Here is a 20,459-nt window from a genome sequence, read left to right on the forward strand (position 1 = left end):
ATGAGTAAAATCATATGGTATTTGTCTTTCCCTGACTGACTTATTTTACTTAGCATCACACACTCTAGCTCCATCTTTGTTATTACAGATAGCAAGATTTTATTCCCTTTTTGTGGTTGTGTATGATTCCACACACACTCGAGTGTCACATCTCTTTTATCCCTTCATCAGTTGATGGAGACTTGGGCTGTTACCATAATTTGGCCATCGTAGTAAAAATTAGGAGGCATGTGTCCCCTTGACACATGAATTAGTATTTTTGTATTCTTTGGGTAAATACCTAGTAATGTAATTGTTGGGTTATAGGCAAGTTCTTTAAAAAATTTTTTTTTAATGTTTTTTAATTTATTTTTGAGAGAGAGAGAGAGAGAGAGACAGTATGAGCAGGGGAGGGTCAGAGAGAGGGGAGACACAGAATCCGAAGACAGGCTCCAGGCTCCGAGCTGTCAGCACAGAGCCTGATGCGGGGCTCGAACCCACAAACTGTGAGATTGTGACCTGAGCCGAAGTCGGATGCCTAACCAACTGAACCACCCAGGCACCCCAAGGATTATAGGAAAGTTCTATTTTTAACTTTTTGAGGAACCTTGCTAGGAAGTGTTTTTGTTTGTTTGTTTGTTTTGTTTTTTTTAGTTTGCTTATTTTTGAGAGAGAGAGAACATACACACACACAGAGGAGAGAGAGAATCCCAGTCAGGCTCCATGCTGTCAGTGCAGAGCCCACCATGGAGCTCATCACATGAACCACGAGATCACGACCTGAACCAAAATCAAGAGTCAGTCCCTTGACCAACTGAGCCACCCAGGCACCTCCAGTTAACTATCTTTTAAAGAAATGTTTAAATGAGGAAATATTTTTTTCTATTTGCCATTGCTGCTGTTCTTTCTTCCTTCTGGCTGTTTGGAAATGAATTAATCCAGTCGTGAGTGCCCTGGGGTGGTTCTGCCTGCTTCTGCATCAGTCACGGGTGTTCTCACACGGATGTGCAGTGCTCCCCCAAAGACTCACGGAGCCCCTCTGCAGTTACCTGGAGTTTTTTCTGTGCAGCCCATCCTCTCTGCATTTTGCCATGCAACTTCTAGCGACTGTGGGCTCCTCAGCTCTAAATGCTCTTTCCCAAATTCAGCAGGTCTGCTCGGCTCTGTCTGTTGCCTCTCCCCGTGCCATGGCCTAAAACCTCCACGCAGCGAGCTGGGGCACTTGCCAGACTCACCGGACTGGTCTGCTGCTCTCAGGGTTTACGCCCACATCTGCCTGGCGTCCGATGTCTGCAAAGCGTTATTCCATGTACTTTGTCTGTTTGTGTAGTTAAGGGAGTAGGTGAACCCAACCCCTGCTAGTCCATCAAGACCAGAAGCAGAATTCTCAGACCGAGTGAAGGACTAAACTCTCTTAAGTATTAATGAACTTTTTTTTTTTTTAAGGTTTAATTTATTTTGAGAGAGAAAGAGAACACGTGCATGCAGAGGAGGGCTGGGGGAGGGGGGGCGTGTTGCGGGAGAGAGAATCCCAAGTAGGCCCCACACCGACAGCACAGAGCCCAATGCAGGGCTTGAACTCATGAACTGTGAGATCATGACCTGAGCCAAAACCAAGAGTTGGACACTTCACTGACTGAGCCACCCAGGCACTCCTTAAAGAACTTTTTCTAATCATACAGAATGTTGAATACAACTTCTGGTTTTCCATATTGGTAAAAAATGTTCAGAAAGGGTGCTCTAGTTTTTGTTCTAAGTTAAATTTTACCTGATTAATTTATTTGCTTAAAAAAAAGGAAAGCAGTACATTCCAATGGCCAAAAAATAAAAGGTGTATGGTCCCTCCCCCGTCTAGTTCCCAGCCATCACACCACTGTCCTCCCATATTCGGACAACCTTTGTCATTAGTTTCTTGTGGATCCTTAGGTGCTTTTGTTTCATTTATAAACATGTATATTTTTATTATATTTACTCTGCTCTGTATTCTTATTGACAGTGTCTTTTTCTTTTTTTTTTTTTTTTTTACTTTAGTGATATGTTTTGAGAACTCTTCCTTTTTCATAAATAAAAAAGTACTTTAAAACTATCTGGTGGGGCGCCTGGGTGGCTCAGTTGGTTGAGCCACTGGCTTCAGCTCAGGTCATGATCTTGTGGTTCATGGGTTCGAGCCCCGCTTTGGGCTCTGTGCTGACTGCTAGCTCAGAGCCTAGAGCCTGTCTTCAGATTCTATGTCTCCCTCTCTCTCTGACCCTCCCTGCTCAAGCTGTCTCTATCTCTCTCTCAAAAATAAATAAAACATTAGAAAAAAACCCACAATTATTTTAAAAAGAACTACATGGTATTCCATTTTATGGATTAAACCACAATGTACTCCCTTAGTTGTGGGTGTTATGCCATTTTTAGTCTTTTGCTGTTATAAGTAGTGCTAAAATGAGTAGCCTTGCACATATTTCATTTTGTACATGTGCAGTTATATCAGAAACTTTCCAAGAAATGCAATTATTGGGTCATAGGATAAAATTATTTTTAATTTTGATGATTATTGCCAAATTGCACTCCATTGCAGTCATATTATTTTACATTCCCACCTCCACAGTATGAGAGTGCCTTTTGCCCCACATCCTCATCAACATCAGATTTGTGTCTGTTAATTTTTAAAATGGCATCTCATAGTAGTTTCAGTTTGCATATTTGTTATGAGTGAGACTGAGCGTGTTTCCTTTGTTTAAGATACATTTAGATTTCCTTTCTATGCACTGTTAGGATTCTTTACCCACTTTCCTGTTGAACGGTTAGGTTTTTTTCTTCTTCTTTATATAACCCTTTACATTTGTGATAGAGCTTACAAGCTTTTTTTTCCAGTTTCTTGGTTCATTCTTGACTGATAGTATTTTTAGCCATAGACATAGTAGGGTTTTTATGTAATTTTTTTTTAATGTGATTTTAGGGCTTCTACAGTTCAAATAATAATTAGGAAGCACCTGATAACTTGAAAGATATGCAAATACTTGATTGAAAAGATAACTATAAAGAGCAACTTTGTTCTGCTAACTACATAATAGTACCATTAGGAGGAAAAAGGATGTCTTCACTCTACTTTTTTTTTTAATAGTTTATTGTCAAATTGGTTTCCATATAACACCCAGTGCTCTTCCCCACAAGTGCCCTCCTCCATCACCACCACCTCTTTTCCCCCTCCCCCCCGCTCTACTTTGAACATAAGTCTAACAATTTAAATACTTCATTGGTTTGATCACCAGCTGTGTGATAAGAGGTGTGGAGTCTCTACTTCTCCGTAGTTATTAGTATATCCTTTTAGGTAGTCGACATGTGTTCGTCTCACTTGAATAATCTAGTCTTCTATTATCTGAAAACTTTACTGCAACTTCTTTATGGAAATATATCTCAGGGACCAAGGTTCAAAGCAGGAGATGATAAGAAGTTACTCTGAGAAAGCAGGTAATAAGTTGACTTCAGTATCTTCGGAAGATACTTTCTCTTCCTAATGATCTTTTTGTGTATTAAAGGGAACTGTGGGGATATGAGTAATTTAATTCCTTACAGGTACTGGATTGGCAGTTCAAAATCAGGAGGCTAGAATGTGATCAGAGAGCACCTACTGTATTGTAGCACCCTTATCTTTATTCTTTAAAGGTACCATTTGAAGAGGGGAAAGAGGTGTGTGGCCCCTGATGCGACAGTGTTGTACATGCTTCGCTTACCTCTGCTGTTTGTTTTGTCACGGTTGCTATGTTGGATGCGTTCTTTCACATAGAGCAGTGTGACTTGAAAAATGTTTTTGAAAACTGGATAGTGAGTAATTGTTAGTCTCCACATAAACAAATGAGACTTTGCCTTTCTGAGAAGTAGAATGGATTTGGAAGAGTTGTCTCACATCTTGTAAGTCACCTAACATTTTTGTCCTTCTACTGATGGTTATTTTGCTTGTTGACTAGTTTCATTAATTCATGCAGTCTTTGAGAAAGTTGTTCAAGATAGTGAGGCCATTTCAGTATTTACAATTAAGTATATGGGTCAAAGTATGATATATTTTGGCTAAAAAATATTAGTAAAGCAACTTTTATTTGAATGGGAATATCTTTTAAATCATGTAGTTTTATCTGCTTGTACCTCCTAGTCATAAAATAGATTGAGCTTACTTTAAGTGGTCCAAATATTTAAACATAATTTAAAATCAAAGTTAACTTTGATTAAGCATAATTTAAATAATCAAGTTACATACTTAAAGTAATTCCATGCATGGATCTTTTATGTAATGAAACTTACTATGTTTAATTTTCCCAGCAGAAAATCAGGAAGCAAAGGCTCCCAGTCCTTCCATAAACCGGCAAACCAGCATTGAAACGGATAGAGTGTCTAAAGAGTTCATAGAATTTCTCAAGACCTTCCACAAGACAGGCCAAGAAATCTATAAGCAGACCAAGATGTTTTTGGAAACAATGCATTACAAAAGGGTAGGTTGAGAGTAACCACGTAGAAACATAGAGTTTGGGTTTTAGGAAGGGTCTTAGAGATAATCTAGTATAACTTTGTCATTTTGCACCTGGGAGAATCAAGACCCAGAGATGTTATGTTCCTTACCTGAGAAATGTCACTGAACCAGGTTAAAACCCAACTCCCAGGCTAGTACTTTTCCACTGCAACTCAGTGGTATTTGGGTCATCTTTGCATGGAAAGTCTGATGTCGAAGCCACTTGTACTGTGTACTTTAGTAATAAGCCTTCCTCACTTGTCACCTAGTACATAGTATAAACTGCTAAGGGAACATAGTAGACCTTGAACTCCGAGTACCAATACTTAGACCAATAGCATTCATTTTAGGGCTTTTTGTTTTTGTTTTGCATTTTGATATAAAATACCTCTTCTTATCAGGTGGGAGAAGGGAAACCCAGAATTCAGATGTTGAAAGAGACTTTAACAACTATCCAGTTTCAGTCCCTTTGTTTTGTAGATGGGGAAGGTGAGAGCCAGAGAGGATGAGTGACTTGTCAAGGTTACACGGTTAGATTTTGCCAATGTCAGAACTAGAACTTGTACCTTCCACATGTGTGTCTTCAACCGCCATTTCTAAACTATAATTTCAATTGCAGTAATTTATAAGGCTACTTGTAAAGGGACTCATTTCTGTAAACAATGACCAATTTGTTTGTAACATTCTTCATCTGTTAAACTCAGAATTGGCTCTAAAAGCCCCTTCTGGGAAATGAGGAAGTCTTAGAAAGGAAAAGAGAATAAGAAAAGCAGCAAGGTGATTAACTGCTTAGCTGCATTCCAGCTGTGGTCACTATCACTGGGCTAATAAGCAAATAGCTTCTGCCAAACCCCCCCTTTTTTTTTTTTTTAGTTTTTAATGTTTGTTTATTTTTGAGAGAGAAAGAGCACAAGCCAAGGAGGGGCAGAGAGAGAGACACAGAATCGGAAGCAGGCTCCAGGCTCTGAGCTGTTAGCACAGAGCTCGACACAGGACTGGAACCCATGGACTATGAGTTTATGACCTGATCTCAAGTCAGATGCTTAACCAACTGAGCCACTCAGGCAACCCCCCAAAATACTTTTTAAATATTGAATTCAGTTAATAAAGGAGAAAAGAAGCTTTTTCTCGAGGCGCCTGGGTGGCTCAGTTGGTTAAGCCTCCGACTTCGGCTCAGGTCAGATCTCACGTTTGTGGGTTCGAGCCCCGCGTCAGGCTCTGTGCTGACAGCTAGCTCAGAGCCTGGAGCCTCTTTCCTGTTCTGTGTCTCCTTCTCTCTCTGCCCCTCCCCTTCTCATGCTCTGTCTCTCTCTGTATCAAAAATAAAAAAAGCATTAAAAAGAAAAAAAAGAACATGAATAAAAAAAGAAGCTTTTTCTCTTGTTTTTTGGTGTGCAGTTATACTGAGAATATGTAAGCAATCCTGTTTTCTCCTGAAAGTATTTGTAAGCAGATAGTAACATTTAAAGAAAGCATATATCATTGATGAGTTTGGTTGTTGTTGTTGTTAGCATTTATTTACTTTTGAGAGACAGAGTGTCAGCAGGTGAGAGGCAGAAAGAGAGGGAGACAGAATCTGAAGCAGGCTTCAGGCTCTGAGCTGTTAGTGCAGGGCTTGATGCAGGGCTTGAACTCACGAACCATGAGATCATGACCTGAGCCAAAGTTGAAGCTCAACCAACTGAGCCACCCAGGCGCCCATAATCATTGATGTTTTCAGTTAGAAGCAGTGATAGACTTCCTCAGTATGGAATCTTCAGAGTTCATGTGGTGTACAGCTTTAATTTTTCAACCAGAAATAAAAATGAAGTCTTTGTAGTTATGTTTTCTTTAAAAAAAAATTTTTTTTTAATGGTTATTTATTTTTGAGAGCTGGAGACAGAATGCAAGTTGAGGAGGGGCAGAGAGAGAGGGAAACACAGAATCTGAAGCAGGCTCCAGGCTCTGAGCTGTCAGCACAGAGACAGATGTGGGCCTGGAACTTGGAAACGGCGAGATATGACCTAGGCCGAAGTCAGACACTTAACTGACTGAGCCACCCAGGCACCCCTGTAGTTATTTATTCTTAGTCCATACAAATGTTTAGAGGATATTCATACTATTTGGACCTAGAGACCACAGTACATATAGCATATATACTGTGTAATGCTACATTTTAGAAAAACAATAAGCTCATTTGATCACCTCATCAGAACTGATTTGTTCATTTTTCTTTCCTGAGAGCTATAATATGCTCTTGTTCTATAATAATTTAGTTGACTTTTAAATCAATATACTAATGTAAAACAGTAATTAACTGGGGCAGAATACCATCATTTCTGTTTTCACAACATCAATAATTGATATCAGAAAACTGAATGTGGCCTCAGATTCCTTCCATTTGAAGAGCCATTGTATTTTCTACTTCTACACAAGCACTAAGTGTTTGGGGGCTGAGCGGCCAAGTCTTAGTCATGTATGTTGAGCATCTAACACAATACCTATAACATCCTGATACTGAACAGATCCTTGTTGAATTGAAATGTCCAGGGTTTCTCCAAGAAGCCCTTCTGCCTTTGGCTGCAAGTTTAATGTCCTTTCACATAAATAAAACGGTTTTTATAACAGAATGAATGAGTCTTACCTAACTAAGTTCAAATCACTTAATCACATAAATTTCTTGAGAGAATCTGATTGAGCGCGACTGGGGCTTGTTGCATGAGGTAAAGAAGTGTGTGAAAGGTGCCCTCTGTACTCAGTTAACCAAAACTCAAAATCTTAACTAAGGCTTAGACTTAAGGCTCAAAGAACTTAACTTTAAAGTTAGTCTTGCCAAGTAGACTTTCTAAGTAATCTTATTTTAACAACCTAAACAGTATGAAAATTCATTCTTTTGTGTTTGAACCCACCCTATTGACATTGCCGTTAACTGGTAATTTTTTTTTACTGTGCCCCACAGTAGCCGTCTTCCCCAAATCTCTGAGGTCCAGAACAATGGACCACTCTTGCCCACATCTTTTTCTACCGCATTCCTATTTTCTCCAATCTGTGTGTATGCCAGTGGTGAGTAGCCTTTTCTGTATCTGGCTCAAGTCTAGAAATTAAATAGTTACAGAATTGTATTAAAATCGTTGGGTTTATTTTCAGCCATTTTATCTTTATCACAAAAACACCTTATCTGTACTCAGACTTTTTTTTCCTCCAATTTCCTCATCCCAAAAGGATCTCTTTTTGGGATAAAATTTCATTCAGCCCTTACATAATTCATACACACTGCAGTAATACAATGTAATGCTTCACTGTTCAACAAATATTGTTTGCTCAGACTCTTCTGAAGGTGGTTTATTTTGTCCTTTTTTCCATTTGATTAATCTTATTAGCTACTTAATATTAAAATATATATTCCTTATAGTTCCTTTTCATATTCTTTAGAATAAGAGATATTTTTATTGCAAACAAAATAGGCAGCTACATCATTAACACAAAATCCATTTATATTTATTTTGTCATCAGCCACTTTTTTTTTTTTAATTTTTTTAAATGTTTTATTTTTTTTTTGATACAGACAGAGACAGAGTATGAGACGGGGAAGGGGCAGAGAGAGAAGGAGACACAGAACCGGAAGCAGGCTCCAGGCTCTGAGCTAGCTGTCAGCACAGAGCCTGACGCGGGGCTCGAACCCACGAACATGAGATCTGACCTGAGCCAAAGCCAGAGGCTTAACCAACTGAGCCACCCAGGCGCCCCCAGCCACTTTTCTTTAGAAATCATCATAGCAAGAATTTAAATTTTACTGAGAAAATAGCTGATGGGGTGCTGGCATATATAGAAGAAGCTAAGAAGAATTTATAAGGTTTAGTGTTTTACTCTTATCATTACAAAAATAATTAGAATTTAAGACTCTCTTGGTAAGAGCCAAGCCTCAAATAGGGCTTAGAGTGGCCATGGACTCCGGGATGTGTATGGTCACCAATGAAATGAAGGGTGTCTGGGTTTCTTTTTGTCCTTTGGACAAAGCCTTTTATGTGCCTAGGGTAGTTTTTTAAAGTTTTACATGGACCCAACTTTCGATATTAACCTTTTCCATCATAACTAGAAAAGCCTATTTTCTAACTTAGTAAGACCCCTGCCTTGGTGAAATCTTTTTCCCATGAGTTTATTTATATGAAAACATTTTCAAAACACAAAATAGACTGCAGTTAAATTGAAAAGATTCTTTTGCTTCCCAAAATGTTTAAATCCTGCCATTGTTAATTATTAATAAATCGCTCAGAAGCACTCTCCTGTATTCTGAAAGTGTAGCCTACTCTATTTTTAAAAGTGTAGTTTATGTTACCCTCTACTTCCTTAAAATATATACCCTTTAATTTATTAGATATTGAATTAAAGCTTTTTAATAAGCAAATTTTGTGGATTTCTCAATGCATTATTTTTTTTTTTGCAAGGGAGAGAGAAAATCCCAAGCAGGCTCCACACCCAGCTGGACCCCCATGCGGAGCTTGAGCTCATGACCTCATGACCATGGCCTGAGCCAAAACCAAGACTCAGACACTTAACCGACTAAGCCACCCTGGTGCCCTTTAATGCAATTTTAAAAACAAGATTCCTTTATTAGCAGTCATTCAGATATTCTTTTTCTTTGCTAAAGAAGTAGTAGTCAGGCCCAAACGTAAGACCTTTTGCTACTTTCATCGTTGTTTTCTATAAAAATTCTGATATTGATTATATTATATAAACTTAAATTTTTTTCCATGTTAATTCTCTTGAAAAACTATTTTTCTCAACCTGAATGAGGAGAAAAACCATACAGTCTACAACATGACTATATCTTTATTTATCTTCTCTTTCCAAGAAGAAATAGAAAGCTAGGTATCCTTCTATACCTTAATATGACTTCACTATTCTAGGAACTCAGTTGGTTAAGCATCCAACTTTTGATTTCGGCTCAGGTCATGGTCTCGCAGTTCACTAATTTGAGCCCCGTGTCGGGCTCTGTGCTGGTGCCATAGAGCCTGCTTGGGATTTTCCCTCTCCCTCTCTCTGCCCCTCCCCCACTCACATTCTCACCTTCTCTCTCTCTCTCTCTCAAAATAAATAAGTAAACATGAAACAAAGTTTATTTATTTTGAGAAATAGAGGCAGGGAGAGAGGGAGCCAGAGAATCTCAAGCGGGCCCTACGCTGATAGCACAGAACCCAGTGTGGGCTTGATCCCATGAATCATGAGATCATGACCTGAGCCAAAGTTGGACACTTAACTGACCGAGCCACCTAGGTGCCCCTAGATAAATAAACTTTAAAAAATTACTTCACTATTCTAAACCATACATGTGTGCAAAGAGTAGTTTGCCCTTTGTATCCAAGAGAGAAGAAATTTTAATTAACAAAATAGGTTTTAATCATAAGAAAATTGGGGAGCTGGGGTAGGGGAGTAACCCAGGACTCAATATTAAAGTTAGATGAGAAGTGAGGTGATGAGACAATGGGAAAGCATCTGAGCTGATAGAATCTTGTATATCATAAGAACTGAAAATAGATAAAAGGTTGAATTGCTAATTAGCTGAAAGTGATGAGTAAAATAAGAATGTATCATAGAAGAATACAGCGATATGTGCGAGAAAACTTAAAACATTATCAAGGGGAACCACGATGGCTCAGTGGTTGCAAAGGAGCCAAAAATGGTGGAGGAGGCCTAATTATACGGTATTGAGGAATTCTGCAAGGACTTGCCAGAGGTTGTACGCACTTTGGAGAAAGCAACACGATGTGTGTTCCAAGAGAAAATATTGAAGATGATAACCCTCTAAAACCTACAGAAGAGCCTCGTAATGATGAAAGTCCACATTCAGAAGGTGTTCAAAAATAACGGCTTACTCGAATTAAACCTGTTGTGGTTCAGACTGAGCCAAGTTTGATCCTACAGATGTGAGGGTTTGTTCTGCATTCTTGTTGAGGGGAAAGCTGGGCACAGCAGTGCCAGTTAACTAGGCGAGGTCCAAGCTGATGGCCCACACCAAGACCTACCCTGGGGCATGCCTCCATCCAGCTGCTGTAACTCTTGAAAGACTGATTCATCTTTTCTCATCAATGAGTACTTACCTTTTCCCAAAGCTTGTTGGAAAACCCAAGTGGCTAAACACAAAATTAAATTAATGAACTCTAACTCAGGAATCTGTTCATTGGATTTTAGGATTTCATGTTTAATAGTTTCACATACTTAGAGAAGAGGCCACTTGGACACCACTAGACCTCTAGAGTATCATCAATAGGGGCACTTGGGTGGCTCAGTCAGTTGAGCGTCCAGCTTCGGCTCAGCTCATGATCTCATGGATCATGGGTTCCAGCCCCACATCAGGCTCTGTGCTGATAGCTAGGTCAGAGCCTGGAGCCTGTCTTCAGATTCTGTGTCTCCCTCTCTCTCTGACCCTCTCCTGCTCATGCTGTCTGTCTGTCTGTCTCTCTCTCTCAAAAGTAAATTTAAAAAATCATAAATAATGCTATCTCTGTTCAGATTCTGTTGACATCAAAATACCTTACACAAATAATAATGTCTTCTAGAATTCTGTGTGGTTACTTAGCCAAGCCTGGCTGCATTGTGGTTCTTTTGCATCTTGCTATGTAAACGAAAGGCAAGAGTATAAACATTTTTCTTGCTTAAAAAAAATGTAATGCTGACGTTTGTAAAAACATATATGAGCTCATATGTAATTACTAACTAGCCAGCTGCTAAAAATAATCAACTACTGGGGCACCTGGGTGCCTCAGTTGGTTAAGCTTCCAGCTTTGGCTCAGGTCATGATCTCACTGTTTGTGGGTTTAAGCCCCAAATCGGGCTCTGTGCTGACAGCTAGCTCAGAGCCTGGAGCCTGCTTTGGATTCTGTGTCTCCCTCTCTCTCAGACCCTCTCCTGCTCACACTGTCTCTCTCTGTCTCTCAAAAATAAAAATAAATAAATAAATAAATACATAAAATAAAATAAAAGACCGCAGGGGGAAAAAGCATTAATTAAGGACACTGGTAGTGGGGCACCCAGGTGGCTTCATAGGTTAAGCATCCTACTTTTAATTTTTTTTTAATGTTTTATTTATTTTTCATACAGAGAGAGACAGAGCATGAGAGGGGAAGGGGCAGAGAGAGAAGGACACAGAACCAGAAGCAGGCTCCAGGCTCTGAGCTAGCTGTCAGCACAGAGCCTGACGCGGGGCTCGAACCCATGAACGTGAGATCTGACCTGAGCTGAAGTTGGAGGCTTAACCGACTGAGCCACCCAGGCGCCCTAAGCATCCTACTTTTCATCTCAGCTCAGCTCTTGATCTCAAGTTCCTTGAGTTCAAGCCCTGCATTGGGCTCCATGCTCAGAGCCTGGTGCTGCCTCAGATTCTGTGTCTCCCTCTCTCAATGACCCTCCCCTGCTCGCGCTGTCTCTCTCTGTTTCTCAAAAATAAATAAAAAACATTAAACATTATTTTGCCAGTAACTGAATTTGACAAAAATCATTTACTTGTGCTCTGTTTTGTTCATCTAAATGTGGAAATGTTTAAATCTGTATTCAGGCAGCTACTAATGACCTCACGGTATATTCCCTGGTAAGATGGACTATCTCAATCTATGAGAACCACATGCTTGGTTTACTTTAAATGTTAATGTTTCATTTTAAATTTTTATTTAAGAGGATTAAAGCCCCAATGCATTTATTTTCCTTTAAAAAATTATTGAAAGCAACAGAAACTGACAATAGAAAAAATATGGACATCAAAGCTAAAACCTAAATAAATTCATCAGTTAACTGCAGTACAAAAGAAACAACCCAGAAAACAGATCATGGAATTCCAAATTCTAGCCACGAGAGTGCCAGATGAACTATATAGAAAACATAATTAAGGAAATAGTCAAAGATTTTCGAAACAGAGTGGGAGGGAAAAAAGATTCCAACCAGACAATTAAGAAAGTATACAGAATACCTCTCAGTATTAATAGTCAAAGGAATACACCATTTGTCCAACTTTCAAACTTCAAAAGGAAAATTTTTTAGGAAAAGAATAAAATGTTGTTACACACGGACATTATAGAAAAGATGATCCCAATCAATAGTTTAAAAATTCTTTAGGAAAAGTAGACTTTGGTAGACTGTAATGTTTCTTAGAAAACTAAAAAAATGTTTTGGGATTTTGTAGGACCTAAAAATTTACCAACACGAAACCTGCTTAGCTCCTTTGGAGCTCTTTTGAGAACTGCGAAAGATCTGAGATTTTCCCTAATTGCAAGTTAACAAGTTAGCCTGCCATCATTTCATGGATACTGGCAGAAGCCATGAGTCTCCCGGGTCAGAAAAGGCGGCAGTTTATTACTCAGGGCAGTAGCCATATCTAGACTGCATTAGCCTCTGCACCAATTCCCTGAGTGTCGGGGTAATGCAAAGAGTGGGTAATGCCGGCGCTTGCAGTGAGTAATGTTAGATAAGAGGATGTCTTAAGCTCGCCTGACCTTTGCCTCAAATGGAAACGTTATCTTTATTCTACTGGACAATAAACAGTCTACCCTTTACTTGAGGGAGGCACTGTCTCTGTCTTCCAAGGCTATTTTTGCTGTAGAGCTAGTCTTGAAAAGATAGTGCGGAACAAAGGCAGTCAGTGGCTCTTCTCACGAGATCTGTAGAAACAGAAGAAATCTATGTAGAGTTGTCTCCCAGTGTTTCTACAGTATTACAAAGAGGGACAATGATAAATGGTCCCATTTATTTCTTTCATTCAACTAGCTGAGCAGTAGCCCTATGCCTGGCTCTGTTGTAGGAACTGAGGACATGGTGGTCACAGTGCCTTCATGGAGCTCACATGTTAGTGGCGAAAATAATAACAGATTTTGTAACAGAACACAGTGGTAACTCCTACAAAGAACCTAAAACAAGATAAGAGGACAGAGTAGCAGGGGAGTTACTCAGAATTGTGAAATAAACAGTGTAATGTAGTATAAATCTGTGCAATATAAACAGAAATATAAAAAGAAATTTTCTGAAAAGTAACATAGAATTGCAGTGATTGTGTGTGTGGGGGGGGAATAGGTTGTTCGTTGCCACTAGTAAAACGGGCCTTTTAGGCCCTTGAAAGGAGGTCACAGTGTTTTTAGTTAGAAGTGAGTACCAGTGGGGCACCTGAGTGGCTCAGTCAGTTAAGCATCTGACTCTTGATTTTGGCTCAGCTCAGGATCTCACGGTTCATGAGATCAAGGCCTGGGTTGGGCTCTGTGCTGACAATAAGAAGCCTGCTTGGGAGTCTCTCTCCCTCTCTGCCCCTCTCCAGCTTGCTCATACACACGGTCTCTCACTCCCTCAAAATAAATATATTTTTTACATTTGAGTACTAGTTAATCCTAAGAATCAATATACTGTAGTTTGTTCTAAGTATTGAGATATGGTGCAAATGAAAGGTAACCATGTCTAAGGCACATAGGAGATAAAAAGAATAATCTATTGCAGAAAGTACGTAAGCTGAAAGAATAATAAGTAAAATTATAGCATGATAAAGGAAAATTAAAATATTACTGTCAGAATGGTAAGTGAAGCCCCATATTATAAAGATAAAATTAGAGGGGTGCCTGGGTGGCTCAGTCAGTTAAGCCTCCGACTTCAGCTCAGGTCAGATCTCACGTTCTTTGGCTCAAGCCCCGCGTCAGGCTCTGTGTTGACAGCTAGCTCAGAGCCTGGAGCCTGCTTCCGGTTCTGTGTCTCCTCCTCTTTCTGCCCCTCCCCCTCTCATGCTCTGTCTCCCTCTGTATCAAAAATAAATAAAACATTAAGAAATTTTTGAAAAAAGATAAAATTAGATTTATCTTAAGTTTCATCTCACAAATTCCATGATGATAGTCCTTTTGTTAATTTAAACACAGTCTGCTTATTGAAAGGCTTTGAAAAGACTTACACAATGATTTAAAGTAAGAATAGGAAAAGAAGGGAATAATTTGATTGTATTTAGAATGTAAACATATTCTTATGGACACACCCTTCACGTGGCTGCCACTTAGTTACCCACATGAATGTCCAGGCATAGTATTAAAACCAGTTCTCTGAAGAAATATTCCCAGTGGACTTAAAATTGCTCAGTCCATGGATCTATTTGTCTAGTGATCTCGTTTAGTGCAGCGATGAAGCTTAGAGAATTTATAATATAAATTTCATTGATCAATTCATAGACAAGGGCTGGCTAGGAAGCAAAAGATTGAAGTCTCATTGGAAAGCAGCAGTGTAGAAAGGAAAGCCACATATTGGACAGACTGAGCATGCTCAGATATGGTCCCATCCTCCAGCAGCAAGAGGAGGTGGGTAGGATCAGGACTTTTCTCCCAGAGTGGTTTTGATCCGCTCAAGTTCAGACCACAGAGCATGAAGGAGGCATCCTTCCTGTCTCATGAACTTTACTAAAAACATCACTCCTGTATCACACGGATATTAGTGTGACATAAGAATACTTACTGCTGCTACCCATACCTATTTAGAGATCACTGTTGATGGGAGATGGAGTAAGAAAGAAGTGAAAGATTTATCATGTGGCCCATGGCACTTTTTGTTCTTCTGGTTTTTAATTCTTATATAATATTATAATTACTTATTTGCATTCAGTCTTCCCATTCAAATTGAATGCCCTCCAGGCATTTTATTAATCTTGTTTTTAGTACCTTGTTTGGTAGAGTGGCTAGCAATTCTAATCATGCAGCAAGGGCTTTTAGAGTGAATAGAATAAAATTTCCATGAAATTTAGGAAAAATCTTCTCCAGAAAATCTAAGTGTACTAATAGAGTTGTAAGTTTAGCAGCGTAACAAGATAAATTCATAAAATTCAGTTATAGTGTGACACACCGGTGATAAAAAGCTAAGGAGCCTAGCACAGTATTAAAAAAATAATAATTTTCAGTGGTGCCTGAGTGGCTCAGTCAGTTGAGCATCTGACTTTGGCTCAGGTCATGATAATAATTTTTAAAGATAATAGCAATAAATACCGTTAAATATTAGTAACAGTCTAATAAGGAAAGTTAGAAGTCCATTCAAAGAATTAAAAGACTAAGGATTATTGGGGCGCCTGGGTGACTCAGTTAAGTGTCTAACTCTCGATTTCAGCTCAGGTGGTGATCTCATGGTCAAAAGATGGAGCCCCATGTCAGGCTCTGCACTGATAACGCAGAGCCTGCTTCGGATTCTCCCTCTCTCTGCCTATCTTTCTGTCTCTCTCAGAATAAATAAATAAGAAAAAAATAATAAGAGACTGAAGTTTGTATCTTGGATCTAGATAAAAAAAAATTTTTAATTACAATGTTACGTTTATTCTAGAAAAAAAGCAAATATACTATATAATCTTTTCGTGAGGTGGCTTTGGGAACAAGAATTTGGTAGGAGAGGTTTCTAAATCTAGCAGACTTCAAAATATATCCTCAAATGAAAGACATCACAACTAGGTGAGATTTTGATTAAAAAATTAAAATGTAGGACAGTGAAATAAACCAGGGATTCTAGAAATAAATTCTCAGAAGCAAGTTATATGACAGCTGGGGAAACGAGAGGGAGCAGTGTTGCTTTTTACTGCCTGCTGCTGACAAAGGGAAGTTTTTGTATAGATTGCTTGCCGTCCATATTTCATCCTGTGCTCCTTACATTCTGGCCGAGTAAGAGTTAAACATGAAAAACTTAGAGTAAATTAGTGAAGTCGATCAGGATCTTTATTTCTGCTGTAGAGATACTTATTTCTGTGGAGAAATTTAAAACAGTTTTCAAGCTGCCGTTGAACTCTTTGAGTACCGGTTCTTAAGGAGCAGGCAGAGAAGCTTTAGTGGTATTCACTTTTTAAAAGCTGTGTGACGTAAAATAAAAGGTAGAGTGGAAGGCAGCCCTGGAGAATTGTGGTAGATATAAATGAAAGCTTAACATTTCCAAATGTATAACATTTACTTAGTACCGCGTTCTCGCTTAGACGGGGGATCGGGGGATCGATTTAAATGCAACCAGAGGCTTTCCTGTGAGCACCTAGTTGAGAAGGCAGCGGGCGCGCTGTGAGTGCCGTGAGGCCCACACGGCTGTTTGGACGAAGGCAATGAAAGAGCTTCTTAGAAGAAGGAAGGTATGAACAGAGCCTCCCTTGGACGGCTGTTGGAAGCCGGAGAGGAATAAAAGTAACGCAGCCAGAGAGTACCTGTATAGTGTTAGAGAGAGAGAGGTGGGGCCGCCAAGAGCAGAGCGCCAGGCCGCTGGCTGACCTGGCGGGGTGAGCGGGGAGGGGGCAGGGCGGTGATTCTGAGCGCAGGCCTCGGCGTGCGTCTCGTGGACAGCCATCGGAGGTGTGACGCTCGGTGATAATCTCCCTGTGTGCCCAGATCCGGAGCTCAGACGGTCAGCTGGACTGTGGCGTGCGGGACAGATTGAAAAGGGAGAAAGGTCGGGGCGCCTGGGTGGCTCAGTCGGTTGAGCCTCCGGCTTCAGCACAGGTCAGATCTCACGTTCGTGGGTTCGAGCCCCGCATCAGGCTCTCTGCTAACGGCTAGCTCAGAGCCTGGAGCCTGCTTCCGGTTCTGTGTCTCCTTCTTTCTCTGCTCCTCCCCCTCTCATGCTCTGTCTCTCTCTGTATCAAAAATAAAAACAAAACATTTAAAAAAAAGAAAAAGAAAAGGGAGAAAGGTCAAAGTTGGGGAGAGCTATACTCAAGGGGCGAAGTGCTGAGGGCCCAAACTCGGAAGGATGGGTGCGAGAGACACTGTACAAGGCAGAACGGCACGGTCTGGACCCCAACGGGACTGAAGCCAGCGTGACAGGGTCTGCGTGCTTTGACCCAGGCCTTACGGACCCTGGCCTGCATGGAGGCAGGCTGTGACAAGCAGTCCTGTGGAATGTGTCCTGGGCCATGATCATGCCCTTTCTGCAGTGAAGTCCTTATGCGAACCCTTGAGAGAAACTTCTGGGTCTTGTGTCAGAATTTCACCTGAAGGGTTCATTTGCTTTTATATTTTGGACACCCAATTATATGACTATTTTTGTTTTGATGATGATTGCTAGAAAGTTTAGTTAGAGACCAATTTATGGGCTGACTGGACTAATTCTTCTATCCCCAAGGACTACATTTTTCTGTTGTTCCTGCCTCTGTTTTCTGTTTCTCTCCATGTGTTTTCTTTTTTTTATCATCTTCTAGATTTTTTAAAATGTTTATTTATTTTGAGAGAGAGAGAGACAGAGTGCAGATGGGGATAGGGCACAGAGAGGGAGACACAGAACCTGAAGCAGGCTCCAGGCTCCGAGCTGTCAGCACAGAGCCCGACACAGGACTCAAACCCATGAACTGTGAGATCATGACTTGAGCCGAAGTTGGTGCTTAACCGACTGAGCCACCTGGGCACCGCAAACTGTGTTTATATTTTATGTAGGCTTTATTGTTGTAAAGAAAGTAGGGAATAAATATACATATTATACCAAATAATGAGTAAACCCAAATAAAAATTATAAAGTTCATTGTTGTAGAGTCCATGGAGAAATAAACACACAATTGCCTCTAGCAGTAGATACTTAGAGCTATAAAGTTGTTCATATTTATTGAACTGTTAGTGTCACTCTTGAAAATGTATCACAGGGGCTCCTGTGTGGCTCAGTTGTCTGGGCGTCCAACTTCATGAAACTCTGGTCATGATCTCACAGTCTGTGGGTTTGAGTCCTGTGTCGGGCTCTGTTCTGACAGCTCAGAGCCTGGAGCCTGCTTCGGATTCTGTGTCTCCCTCTCTCTCTGACTCTCCCCCACTCGCTCTCTATCTCTGTCTCTCAAAATAAAAAATATAGATGTATAAAAAAAAAACTAAATTTAAAAAACGAAAGAAAATTATCACAAAGAAATAACCCAAGAGAAACAGTCTACACAATTGTTTATAGCCATAGTACATAATAGCAAAAAAAAAAAAAAAAAAAAGAAGAACCCAAACGCACAGTGCTAGAGACTGGCTGAATCATTTAATGTAATGGAATGTGAGAAAGCATCCAAAAATGATTAAGTAGATCAGATAAATAGAAATCTACACAAATGTGTAAATTATCAAAATATGCATTATATCCATGTGAGAATACATATATAGCAAGAAAACTAAGAGGTCACAGGATGTTATAAATAACATTACAGGACGGATTTTCCTTTTCTACATTGTTACTTAGCTGGTAGGTACGTTTGAGATTAGCATCATTAAGGAGTGGATTTTGGGAACTTTGTAAGATTTAGAGCTCTATAGAGGATCTTTCTTCAGCTACTGAACAGCCTCTTTGTCCCTTTTTTTCAGGATTTAAGCATTGAGGAACAGTCAGAGTGTACTCAGGATTTTTACCAGAGTGTGACTGAAAGAATGCAGACTCGTGGAAAAGGTAATACTTTGGTAGCCAGACATTAAAGGATTGCTAGTCGTTGTACAGAGTCTGACCATTGAGTCTCTTAGAACTCAGTCTGTTTCTCCGAGGGCCTGGCCGGTTGCCAGCTCTGTCCTGTAAACGTCTCCGCCGACGTTCTGGTGGCTGGTCTTATCCTTAAAGTGTCTTTGAATACCACCATGTGTATCATTCCAAAGTAATCACAGCAGTTGGGTAATTGATTGAACAATGCTTAATAATTCCATTCGGGGGAGGAGCAGAGTCTATTAAAACCCCTTAGGAGGCTTCTAAGTGAAACCCCCATCTTGGGATCACCATTTTTGAGTCATGTTTCATAATTATGTATTCCTCAGACAGGTGGAGGTGGAATAAAAATTGAGAATTACTGACTTAGAGCCGTAGGTTTTTCAAGATTTTTCTTGAATTTGACTCCCATTGATGTTGGGTTTTAGGATATACTTAGCATATGTGTATAAATGAGAAATCAGCCCCACTCGCACGCCTCCAGGAGCTCTCCAGGGGTGTATAGTGAACCTCAGGAAAATGGAAGAGTGGGTTGCCATCCTTCTCAGTTTTGGGAGTTTCAGGTGCTTTTCTAATGTAGCAGTATGGAGTGGGGCGTGCAGAGGTCTTCCCGCTGGGCAGGGTGTACAGCTTACTAGGTCTGGCCAAGCAGCTTAAGTCAGAACTGGCCATTCTGTGAAAGGCCGTCCCAAAAATTGAGGTAAGTTTTTAAAGGGTACTTTTTAATGTAACATCTTATACTTTTGTTTCTGGGTATATTTAATGTATTACCTAGTAAATTAGTTTGTTGCTACGTAGGAAAAACTCTGAAAACATATTCTTAATTTAAACTGTCCTTCCCTCTCTTGAGCTTTTATGTCCATTTGGATATTTCAGTGCCTCCGGAAAAAGTTGAGAAGATAATGGATCAGATTGAAAAGTACATCATGACTCGTCTCTATAAATATGTGTTCTGTCCAGAAACTACCGATGATGAGAAGAAAGATCTCGCCATTCAAAAGAGGATCAGGTAGTTGGTTGTTCTGCTTTGTCCTGTGTTCACTGCCTACCATGGAAAGAACACATTGCGGGAAACCCGAGCACTTGCACTTCAAACCTTGAGAGCAAATAACAGCAAAGGGACCCACCATCGTCAGCATTGAGCTGCTTCGTGGCGTCAGAAAGAAAAGGAATGTGGCAAATTGTTAGGACGAAAGGCCTGAAATCACCTTCTTGCCTATCCTGCTGACTCCAGCAGCTTTTGATAAGCAGCAGATCTGATGTGTGATATTGTTTCAAAATGTCCAAAGGACAGGCGGAAATTTCATTACTTCTCACTGCATTGTCCTGTCTTGTGAGGCAGGAAGCTGGGCACATCCACGTTACGGTGTCATTGTCCCTCCCCCTACCAGCGGTACTCCTTATTTAGCTGTTCCTCCGATCACATCTTCCCTCTAGCACTGGGCTGACAACACTTCCCAAAGCGCTTAATCTTCCACAGGCAGGAGAGTGGGCCCCAGGGCTGTATTCCGGTGACAGCAAGACCATCTAAATAAGCCATCCTAAGATGGGAACATGTCTGAGATTGGTTGTGCACAGGTGTTTCTGGAGGAGGGGCCTAGGAATCCAAACG

General features: G+C 40.3%; 1 protein-coding gene across 6 annotated transcripts in view; it reads left to right on the top strand.

The window, feature by feature from the left end:
* RABGEF1 (RAB guanine nucleotide exchange factor 1) overlaps positions 1-20,459 on the top strand; it is a 61,062-nt gene that overhangs the window by 29,323 nt on the left and 11,280 nt on the right. For 4 of the 6 annotated variants that reach the window (XM_029949447.1, XM_029949443.1, XM_029949444.1 and 1 more), the window contains exons 4-6: positions 4,285-4,454; positions 18,739-18,820; positions 19,724-19,856. In XM_029949447.1, coding sequence (XP_029805307.1) covers positions 4,285-4,454; positions 18,739-18,820; positions 19,724-19,856 — 385 coding nt within the window. Of the gene's footprint in view, positions 1-4,284; positions 4,455-7,448; positions 7,514-18,738; positions 18,821-19,723; positions 19,857-20,459 lie in introns of those variants that run through there. The other 2 variants (XM_029949448.1, XM_029949446.1) reach the window with 2 other exon arrangements.

Source organism: Suricata suricatta, chromosome 8, assembly GCF_006229205.1.
Source record: "Suricata suricatta isolate VVHF042 chromosome 8, meerkat_22Aug2017_6uvM2_HiC, whole genome shotgun sequence".
NCBI classification, from domain to species: Eukaryota; Metazoa; Chordata; class Mammalia; order Carnivora; family Herpestidae; genus Suricata; species Suricata suricatta.